The sequence below is a fragment of the Arachis duranensis genome, chromosome 2, assembly GCF_000817695.3.
Source record: "Arachis duranensis cultivar V14167 chromosome 2, aradu.V14167.gnm2.J7QH, whole genome shotgun sequence".
NCBI classification, from domain to species: domain Eukaryota; kingdom Viridiplantae; phylum Streptophyta; class Magnoliopsida; order Fabales; family Fabaceae; genus Arachis; species Arachis duranensis.
The window spans coordinates 86,175,992-86,187,284 of record NC_029773.3 but is presented as its reverse complement, the minus strand read 5'-3'; the positions used below and the strand labels follow the sequence as shown (position 1 = coordinate 86,187,284).

General features: G+C 36.1%; 2 protein-coding genes across 2 annotated transcripts in view; both read right to left on the bottom strand.

Moving 5' to 3' along the window:
- Positions 1–1,005: 1,005 nt before the first annotated feature.
- Positions 1,006–5,354, bottom strand: LOC107475513 (3-phosphoshikimate 1-carboxyvinyltransferase 2). Its single transcript, XM_016095168.3, has 8 exons — positions 4,839–5,354; positions 3,983–4,227; positions 3,534–3,687; positions 2,735–2,949; positions 2,543–2,660; positions 2,208–2,418; positions 1,709–1,770; positions 1,006–1,439 (listed from the first exon to the last, which is right to left on the bottom strand). The coding sequence occupies exons 1-8, from the start codon at positions 5,193–5,195 to the stop codon at positions 1,221–1,223; spliced, it is 1,581 nt and encodes a 526-aa protein (XP_015950654.1). The 5' UTR covers positions 5,196–5,354; the 3' UTR covers positions 1,006–1,220.
- A 1,963-nt stretch (positions 5,355–7,317) lies between these two features.
- Positions 7,318–11,293, bottom strand: part of LOC107475512 (transketolase, chloroplastic) — a gene marked incomplete in the record, with an annotated part of 4,185 nt that continues 209 nt past the window's right edge. Inside the window, 7 exon segments of the mRNA XM_016095167.3 lie at positions 7,318–8,558; positions 8,936–9,089; positions 9,185–9,333; positions 9,584–9,866; positions 9,962–10,067; positions 10,159–10,249; positions 10,963–11,293. Of these exon segments, the coding sequence (XP_015950653.1) occupies positions 7,599–8,558; positions 8,936–9,089; positions 9,185–9,333; positions 9,584–9,866; positions 9,962–10,067; positions 10,159–10,249; positions 10,963–11,293 (2,074 nt within the window).

Below are 11,293 nucleotides of genomic sequence, written 5' to 3'. Positions count from 1 at the left end.
TCTCCACTTGTCAACCTATTAGCATGTGTTATTTTGGAGAAATCCAAAATGTTAAAACCAAAGTTCGAAAGTTGTAATTTGATTTTGAAAATTATACCAGACATTAATATTACTATTTCTTATAAGTCAAAAACTCAAAAAAGTTACTTTTAAAACTTTTCAATCGGATCCTAACTCAATTCTAAGCCTCTATTTTGGTATGGAAAGGGGGCCATAGGCCCAGGAAAGGAAAAAATGTATAACACAACAAAAAATGGATTTCATTGGGATTAACATTGTTTGGGTTGGGGTTGGGATTTCCCGGCCCTTACCCTTGACCAAAGATAAAGTTCATCCCAAAATCTCTTGAAATCATTTTGAAAAGGTCATTCTCAAAAAAGCCCAACTAAGGAAAAAAACAGATTGAGAAAGACCAGACAAGGAAAATGGACATTGATAAAGATAACCTTAAGTTAACCCCAACAAAAAAAAAATGATAAATCAACTAAGTTAGATTGGTCTAGTAGTTAACTCTTTAGTTTACTTAAATAAGTGACAGAAATTCAAATCCATATTATATATATAGCAATCCATCAGCCAGCGACAAACCCTTAAATGGAGCTCCAATTCTTAACAGATTTGTCTTTGGCCTGCCAAGTTAGGAAATACTGTAGAAAACTAAAAAAAAAAAAAATCAAATAACCTTAAGCCATTGCTATGCATACAACAATCTATTAGCCAACGACAAATCTTTAATGGAGTTCTTATTCCCGACTGATTAGTCTTTGACCTGGTAAATTAGGAGATACTGTGAAAACTAAAGGGCAACCCGGTGCACAAGCGTCCCGCGTTTAACGCAGGGTCCGGGAAAGGGCCGCAACCAAGGTTGTAATGTACGCAGCCTAACCTGATAATTATATCAGTGGCTGTTTCCACGGCTTGAACCCGTGACCTTGAGGTCACGTGGAGACAACTCATCCGCTGCTCCGAGGCTCCCCTTCAGATACTGTGAAAACTAAAGAAAAAAAAAGATAACCTTAAGTCACTGTAGAGAATCAAATTACATTATTTGATACAACAAAACCAATGACTCATTTCAATATTACAAATTGTTCTCAAGTCGTTACAAGGAAATAACTCAGAAATCAAAAGCAAGCCATAATAATCTCACACTGCTTAGTGAGCATTTTATATTATATATATTTCTCTCTCCCTTCCCTACTAAAAATGTACAAGATTGTTTATTGCTTGGTGTACTTTGCAAGAACTTCAAAGTAATCAGGGAATGTTTTCCGGGTGCAACCAGGATCATTGATGGTTACCGGAACATCGCCACAAGCAGCAAGAGAAAATGCCATAGCCATTCTGTGGTCATCGTACGTGTCGATCGCCGTGATGTTCAGTTTCTCGGGTGGCGTTATCACACAGTAATCAGGACCTTCTTCAACTGTTGCTCCTAGCTGAAATACCAACGTCGGGACAATGAGATAAGAACTTCTCAATTGAGTGTTATATTTGCTTGAATTTTATATTGTCAATCAAATGTGTGTAAACTTTATTGACACTAACAGTGCATATAGATCAAATCCTTCTTTTACTAGGAATTTCAATGTTTGAACTTCTACTTTCATAGCTTGGTTTGGTTTCAAAATCATTTAGTTTCTCAATGAATTGTTAACTCATTTGGGGCATTCATTTTGTTAAAAAGCAGCAGCAAGACACTACTCACCTTCCTAAGTTCTGTGCAAATTGCTATCATTCTCTCTGTCTCCTTAACTCTCCAACTAGCCACTGAAAAGTAGAAGAAACATAAAGAATAAATCAGTGCCTGAGATGCAAACAAGTTTGCTTGAATGATATAGCAGAAGATATAGCTCAAATGGATTATATAGCCAACGAGACAATGACTCGCGCTACCCCTTTTCGGATAAAACTACATACTTGCAATTTGTTAAAAAGATTTTAAATTAAATAAATAAACAAGCAAGGTGTATCTCCACACAAAGATTATTTCTAATTATACTGAAGACATCACAACAAGAACTATGTGAGTTACAAAGGCGCTACAATAATTAAGAACCACGGATAAAGTTCTCAGAAAAACAAGTAAAATTTAGAAGACCATGATTTTAAGGACATAGTGGCTAATCGAATTCCGATGTAATTAACCACAACAAAAGAACTTTTTAAACAAACTACTAGAGCACAGACAAAGGAATAAACCATACCATCTCTTATGGCAGTGGGGCCATTAGCAAATAGTGCAACAACAGCAAGTGTCATGGCAACATCTGGCATCTTGTTCATATTGACATCAACGCCTTGCAAGACTTTTCGGCCTGAAGGATCTCGTGGTGGGCCAGTAACGGTGACACTGTTCTCTGTCCATGTAACTTTAGCTCCCATCTTTTCGAGAACTTCAGCAAATTTTACATCTCCCTTTAATAAAGATGGATCAAGTTAAGAGAAGCTCAGGGCATTTTTAAGTGAAACGCAAAATGGCTCCACTGAAAAAGATAATCTGATCAGGATTCATGTCATAGAGTTCATTGGATTCACATACCTGTAAACTACTTGTGCCGCAGCCTACAACTGTGATAGTCCCACCGGTAACAGCTGCACCTGCGAGGAAGTAGCTGGCACTAGAAGCATCGCCTTCAACAAAAGCATTCCCAGGAGACCTGGTAGGAAACTTCCAATTATAGTCACAATAATTTAATTCTGAAATCTTTACAACTCAATAATAGAAACTTACTTGTACTTTTGACCTCCGTGGACCAAGAACCTATCCCAGTTACCACTGTGCTCCACATGGACTCCAAAGCGCTCCATCAGTTTCAAAGTCATATCAACGTAGGGAACAGAAATCAGTTTATCGATAATCTCAATTTCAACATCACCAAGGGCCAAAGGAGCTGCCATGAGCAATGCAGTCAAGTATTGACTGCTAATTGATCCAGACAACTTCACCTGCAAATAAGATGAATAAAAGCATTTGAAAAGGATCAAATAAACACCGGTTACAATATTTTTCTTCAGAGAAGTTATAATTAAAATACCATATCTATGTAAAGTTATCGAGAGTTTGTAAGTAACTTTAGAAAATTAAGCAATCCCATTTCGAACGATAGTCCATGACTCAGTTCTCAATTTGACCGAAAAATTATAAAAGTGATGGATAAAGTTTGATAAGAAAAATCCTCATCCAACATTCCTCTCACTATTTAATTCAAGAACCAATCAGTGGCTTGTAATTGTCATTCTAAAATAGAAGAAAGATCATTCAATTAGAGTTTGTCTGCCTCAACCAACTGTGAAGTTTGTTTAGCCAGAAGAAATTTTAACAATATAATTACAAATTGACGTCACAGGCCACTCCCTCACTAATTCTCAGTTAAAATTATCATGAAATAATAGTAGCAACTCTACTGTAAACTGTTTCAACAATAACAGAGAATTTTAACGCCGATGCCAGAAGGTATAATGAGTAAGGATAGACGCATGCATTACACAACTGGCACATAATCTAATAAAATCCTAAGGCAAAACCTTACTTTTCCCCCAGGAAGTCCTCCCTTCCCAACTACACGAACAGGTGGACAGTTTGTGCCAAGGGAACAATCAACATCTGCACCAAGCTGCTTGAGACCAGCCACCAAATCTCCAATAGGCCTCTCTCTCATTCGGGGCACCCCATCAAGTACATAGCTGAAAAAAACACAAATTGGTTCATTAGCAACTCAGACCAATGATCATGACAGAAGAAAGTAGAGGTTAAGGTTGATCATCAGGGGTGCTCCTCAAAATTTGTTTGCTCAACCTTCGCATGCTCGTATAAATATTAAATGTAACTAAAAAGGCACCTTTAAGTTTCGAAAGAAGGGGTTTGACTAATCTAAAAAGAATTGTCTAGATTATAATAGTATAAAGAAAGAGTGCATGCTCTAGTTTTATTTATACTATAAGTAATTCGAAGATTGTGAGGACATATAATATGACAGACCTTGTGTTTCCACCTGCAGCAGTCACAGCTGCTGTCAAAGGACGCATTGCAGTACCAGCATTTCCAAGGAATAAAGTAACTTCCTCTTTAGACTCTCGACCAGTGGGAAACAATCCCCCACAGCCTTCCACGACTGCTTGTTTGGCATTTTTGTCATCTTCCACTCGTAGTCCAAGGGTCCTTAATGCACCGAGCATGCAATGAACATCCTCGCTATTCAACAAGTTGTCAACAACAGTTGTTCCCTGAATAAAAATAGCAGAAATAATGTCAACAAGACAACCATTAACGAATCAAAAGTTGTAAGAGCAATAAAATGAAACTGATCTTGAAACACCCGCTAACTTCATATGTTTTTTTATTTTATTTCTAAGAATACTTTAATCAAACTTGGATAACCATCGACCATGTAGATATTCTTACATGCCAAATTTCAAAAAGTCTAAAACATGAGTAAGTATATAATCCTGTTTCCCCTAGAGTATCTATCAAATAACAATTGGATCACATAGTCAAATTACAATGAGTATTCTAATCATTAGCTATTTCATTAAAAGATCAATCTTCTTCATGTCATCATAGAAAAGGTACTTCATTTTCACAAGAATAATGACGATATTCAATATCATCAACAAATCAACTCTAGCTCCTAATCACAACTAGTTACATTTCAGTCCACATTCCACATTTCTTATCATTGGGCATATTAATTTCATGTCCATGTATGCTGAATCAAGTGCTTCAATTTCATTAAAACCATAAAATTCAAAATCAACAACATAAGCTCCAGCTTCCAATTACAGAACTAAAAAGCTCTCTTTTTTCCCTCAAAAATGAAATTAAATGAAATCTTCACCTCAGAGAGAGCAGCAAGAAGCAAAATTCGATTGGACAGAGACTTCGAGCCAGGCAATGTGATGGTTCCGGAGATTTCTTTGATAGGTTCCAGAACGATCTCCGGCGCCGTCGAAGGCTTCTCTGTAGCGGCGACAGATGCAGAAACCCTAACCACATTATTATTGCACCTACCCACCTCAAAATTTCCCAAAAAGTCGCCATTTTTGTGATTCAAGCTCACAGATTTTGAGGTGCCCCAAAGTTGTGACTTCAATGAAACTGAATTTGCTGATTTGGGTATGTGGGAATTGTGAGTATGGCGAAGAAGAATCTGTGCGTTTTGAGGACCATTGTGGATTCTGGTCACTTGGGCCATCTCAAAATTCTATTAAGATTCAAACTTTATTCGATGCTCTGCAATAATCCTCAATCTCTTTTGTAAATGTGTTTTTCTGAGTGCGAGTGAAACAAGTTATTTTGTGTTTTGCTTTTGGGGGGTTGGTGAAATGAGTGGTTGGTGGATTGACTCTTAAATTATAAAAGTGACTTAAATTATTTTAGATATGCCAACCATGATGCACATTTCTCACACGAAAAAAGGAAATTGAGACTGATTTGAGAAGTGCACCTAGTCACCTACCAACAAAATTGGGTTTGGGTAGGTCCTTGGTTATTACTTATTACAATTAGTAGTTAGGGTGGTAAATTGAGGAGAACATATTAGATAGCATTATAAGATTAACAAATTTTAATATTTTGGTAACAATGTTATCTATTTAAAAAGTTTGGATTTTTTTATATTTTTGTATACAATAAATATTTTAAAAATATCAAAATTTTCAACGAAAAATGGTATATTTAACATCTTAAAAAATACTTTTAGGACACTTATTAATTAAATTCTTAATTTTAATACACTCTTAGGATTGAAAAAGTGTGAAATACTATTAGACATGAAATAGTGCATGTGAAGCAAACCATAAAATAGTTTTATATTATACATATATTAATCGGATTGCAAAAAAAGTCAAATTTGTAAAGAATTTATCTTTTCTGAGTAAATGCATTTTATAGTTTTATTGATTGTAAATAAAAAATTATTTTACAATACCATTTTATATATATATCAAAATTATATGATTATGTAATAAAATATTATCAAATCATGGACTTAATCTAGTAATTAGCTCAATCTCCCATCAATTACATGACTTGATTCAAAACTTGTAGTTTTCCTTCACCAACAAAATTATATCAACAACAATCTAAGTGATCCAAGTAATTTTGTATTTGAAAAAGACACAAATGTTCAATGGTGAAAATGAAACTAGTACCCAAAAATTATTTCTATAACGAATTGAGTAAGTTTATTTCTTTATTTATTTATGATAGAATGAGCTTACTCATACTGAATTAACTTACTTTACATATCTTCATCCTTACATATATTTTTAGTGTATATCTAAATAGTGATTATTTTTAAAGACTGAAACTGAGATCGAAAGATTCAAAGAATTTTAATTTTGAAAACATAAAATTTCAGTTATTTTAATTAAAAAAAAACGGAGACGCAAAAGGAATTAAAATTTCTAAAATTTTAATTTTTTTAATAACTAAATATATTTTAATAAATATTCTTATTTTATATCTATATTTATCTTGAACCAAATCTAATACTAAAATATAACGTAATCCTGTATACATTAAATCAAATATAATACAGAAATTTAATTTAGTCTCAATTTTTCAATTTCTATCTCTGTTTTAAATACAACTTACTGTTTGTTTTAAAAACAATTATCATCATTCATTTTAAATTTTTAATATATAAAATATTTAAAAATTACAAAAAAGAATTAAAAAAACTTTATGACTAAATACGAATGTTTTCAATTCAATATTAAATATGCTCTAAAGTATTTTAGCATTTATATATTAGAAAGGTGCACACGAATCTGTTCGAAGAAGGGGTTGGTGAGAAGGGAAAGGTTGGTGGAATGGACTAAAAAGAAGCAGAAAGCAAGGCAGCCAAACACTATCTCTGTCTCACCAAACCAGTGGGATATTTACTGTTTAAGCTTTGGAATATTCTTTAAAAATATAGAAAAAATTTATTGCCTAAAAAGGTCTCTTTTCTCAGGATGAAAAAGAAAATATTTCCAAGGAGTTATATTAAAATGGTAAATTAATTTAAAATTATAACCAAAGCAATTCTCCCAAAACTAAATTATAATTCGATCATCTAAATTATAGACTATTTTTTTCTTTTTCTATTTTTCTCTTAAAAGGAAAAGCAACACAAGAAAAAGACTTAATTCTCATGTTATATAATATATATGAGTGCCAATATATGGTAGATTCTGAAATGTTCTTCTATCAAATTATGGATTTGTTTTCTTTTTTTCCTATAGCAGCACAACTACAGGATGGTATTTCTGTAAGTTATGTTCCTTTACTTAGTATAGAGCGGTGTAGATACTATACGTTGAAACGCCAAATCAGATGAACCACCATGAATGTTATTCAATAAGAATCACTGATTTTGACCGTGTGGCAAATGCATAACTTAACTGTTCAAAGTGTTATTACAAGTTCATAAAACTTCCATCTCCTGCTTTGATCTAAGAAACTCAAATGAGAATCACAAGCAACTGTAACCTAATCTATTCCTTATTCAAGTGAAGGAATGCCCTTTAAACATGCCTCATGCAAATTCCCCTCTCAATGTAAACTTCAACTCAAACCAAGGCAAAAACAAAAATAAAGAAACTAATACATCTTAGATAAGTGATTTTGCTGCAGCAATAACAGCTTCCTTTGTGATGCCAAACTCTTTGTATATTTTTCCTGCCGGAGCGCTAGCTCCGAATCGATCAATGCCTATTGCTTTTCCTTTGCTTCCAATGATTCTCTCCCACCCAAATGTTGATCCTGCCTCAATGCTAACTCTAGCTGAAACAGCAGCAGGGAGAACACTCTCCTTGTATGCCTCCGATTGCTCGTTGAAAAGTTCCCATGAAACGAACGAAACGACTCTAACGGCCTTACCTTCCTTTCTGAGATCATCAGCAGCCTTGGCAGCAATCTCCAATTCGGAACCGGTTCCAATCAAAATGACATCAGGCTTATTGCCTGTTGAGTTGTCTGAGATGGTGTATCCACCCTTTCCAACTCCTTCAATAGAAGTTCCAGGAAGATTGGGCAACTTTTGCCTAGAAAGGGCGAGGATAGAGGGTCTCTTCCTGTTAAGCACGGCAACTTTGTATGATCCGGCAGTTTCATTACCATCAGCAGGACGAAGCATCAAAACATTAGGCATCGCCCGGAAGCTTGCCAGGTGCTCAATAGGTTGGTGGGTCGGCCCATCCTCTCCAAGTCCTATTGAATCATGGGTCATCACATAAATAACACCAGCCTGAGACAGGGCAGAAAGCCTTATGGCAGCTCTCATGTAGTCGGTGAAAACAAAGAAAGTTGCGCAGTAAGGAATCAGGCCAGGGCTGTGTAGAGCAATGCCGTTGCTGATTGCTCCCATGCCATGTTCTCTGACGCCAAATCTAATATTACGCTCAGCAGGAGTGTCCTTTTGGAAGTTCCCAAACATTTTCAACAAGGTCATGTTGGAAGATGCAAGATCCGCACTACCACCAAGCAGACCGGGAAGAACCTTTGCAAGGGCATTAAGGTTGTGCTGAGAGAGATTTCTGGTGGCATCACCTGGGGTCTCAGGGGTGTATGTCTGAAATCAAATTGGAAGGGTGACAAGCATCAATGTTATGGACATCAACAGCCAAATTCCGTTACTTAGATATTTGAATAATAGTTTTAAGATCATAAACACCAGTGTCCGTTAAAATTTAAATAACAAAATATCATATTTAAAACCAAGATACTCATAGAAATCAGATTCATGACACATCAAGGGTGTGTTTTTCCAATTTCTGAAGATAATAATTCAGCAACTAAAATCATCTATAAAATTGAAAAAGTTGAAAACTGATTTTATTTGTTTATTTCACTAAAAAAGATTTTCTAGCAAATTAAGCTGGAACATATGCACCCTAAACCTTATTAAAGATCCTGAACACCACTAGAAGTAGTTTAGAGTTAACTCACTGGAAGTGCTTTCTCCCATCCAGCAGGAAATTCTCCATTGATAATACACTTCAGTTCTGCAGCTTCCTCCTTGTATTTCTTCTCATATTCGGCAAACTTTTTATTCCACTCGGCTTCAAGTGCAGCACCCTCAGGGATGTGGCGACTCCAGTGCCTGGTAACACAGGCAAACGATTCTTGTTCAGTACCATATAAATATCAACTGTAAAAAAAGGAAAGAGAGAAATATTTAAACCCTATTATCCATACTTTTTGACATCCTCAGGCACATGGAAAGGCTCATGTGCCCATCCAAGGTTCTGCCTTGTAGCCTCAACTTCTTTGGCACCCAATGCACTTCCGTGCACACTGTAGGAGTTAGCCTTGTTAGGAGAACCATAACCAATTGTGGTCGTGACCTGTGAAATGGGTAAAACCGGAAAAAGACTAATCAATAAAACTGTTAAAAACCACTTATCTACAAAGTACACAGACATTAATTTCACATTTACCAAGTTCAGCATGTTAGGAAATTATTTAAAATAATCAAATCAATATTTTTTTGTAAAGAGAAAAACCTCAATATCAGTTGACTGTAAGGCAGATTTTGCTTGTTATTATAATTATATACTAGAAATCTAGGTCCAACGTTAGCCATATTAAACCAACCTTGATTAGTGTGGGTCTGTCTTTCACAGCCTTTGCCTCCTTGATGGCAGCACGAATTTCATCATAACCATTGTTTCCATTCTTTACCCAAATAACATGCCATCCAAGTCCCTCAAAACGTCTATCAACACTCTCAGTGAAAGCAATTTCAGTGTTACCGTCAATAGAAATGTGATTGTCATCATAGAATGCTATTAGCTTCCCTAATCCCCAGTGGCCAGCAAGTGAGCATGCTTCATTTGCGATTCCCTCCATCTGGCAACCATCACCCAATATAGCATACCTTCATGAAATAACAAATGCCATTAACAAAATGCCACAGCCACACAATCTCATAATTTTTAGAAGTGGAAGAAGTGAGGATTAAGGGTATTTTACGTGTAATGATCAACAATCTCATTGTCAGGCTTATTAAATCTCGCAGCCAAGTGCTTCTCTGCGAGGGCCAAACCCACAGCATTGGCAATACCCTGACCAAGAGGACCTGGACAAAATACAAGAATAGATAGGTAAATTAAACATACTGAAAAGCCAAATTAGAGTCAGCTAGTATATAAACTCAAATTATATCTAACCTGTTGTAACTTCAATTCCAGGTGTCTCGAAATTCTCAGGGTGTCCGGGAGTCCTGCTTTCCCACTGACGGAATTGCTTCAAATCCTCCTCCTAAAAATTAAACCCCATGAAAGCTCACCGTTAATATCCAACCATAATTAAGCCAAACAATAGGCCACCCTTGTATTGACCAAAACAAAAAGAAAGAACACTGCTTGTTCAACAATGAGTCCAAATGAATTTCCATCGACACCAAGCTAAACAACACACCAGGAAAGAAACAGACACACATAAATAATTAAACTAAAAAAACAATCATAAACAACAAATATCAACTAAGAATTTTCTCACAAGGTGGGGTCAGCAAAGGGGATTGAAAAGTAGTAGTCTTCTCTATCCCAAACTAAATTCCTTCTCAATGAAGCTGTCACTATTATTCTCAGTCTACCTCTAACAAAAATGACACAAAACTCCAAAAAGACCACCTTCAATTGTGACACTCCCTACATGGTTGTATCACCTTACTTCATGTTCGACAGTAACATACTCAAATCATAGTAACCGAACTGAAAATTATGCAAACCAAAACCTTGCACGCAGATCCATTCAACACAGATCATAAAATTAAAAAAAAAAAACATTCAGATCAAAAGCACCAGACAAAAGGGTGAAAACTCAGATAGAGATTCCAATAACGAAAAGTTAAAAAAGTAAGATAAAATACACAAAGCAACAAACTTTGCAACAGATCCAAACAAACCAACATGAAAATTTCAAACCTTTCAAGTTTCAACAAAACACAAACACACAACGATGGCACTAACCTTGACGCTATCATAGCCAGCAAGGTGAAGCAACGCATACTGAAGCATGCAACCATGTCCAGCGGAGAGAACAAAGCGATCACGGTTGAACCATTTCGGATTCTTCGGGTTGTACCTCATAACCTCGTCATAGAGCACGTGACCCATCGGGGCGCAACCCATGGGAAGACCCGGGTGACCCGAATTCGCTTTCTCAACGGCATCGATTGCGAGGAACCGGATCGTGTTGACCGACTTCTCAACGATGGCGGGGTCGGCGGCTGTGCGGTCGACGGTATCGACGGCGGAGGAGGAGGAAGCGGAGACCTTGAGGGCGGAGATTGGGGGGATG

Bases quoted from the DNA above. Each gene is read 5' to 3' on its own strand.
- LOC107475513 (XM_016095168.3), bottom strand. From the start codon at position 5,195: ATGGCCCAAGTGACCAGAATCCACAATGGTCCTCAAAACGCACAGATT. The intron at 4,228-4,838 runs GTGAAGATTTCA...ATTTTTATTCAG, and splicing joins TTCTTGCTGCTCTCTCTGAG to GGAACAACTGTTGTTGACAA. The intron at 2,419-2,542 runs GTATGTGAATCC...TCTTTATTAAAG, and splicing joins GCGGCACAAGTAGTTTACAG to GGAGATGTAAAATTTGCTGA.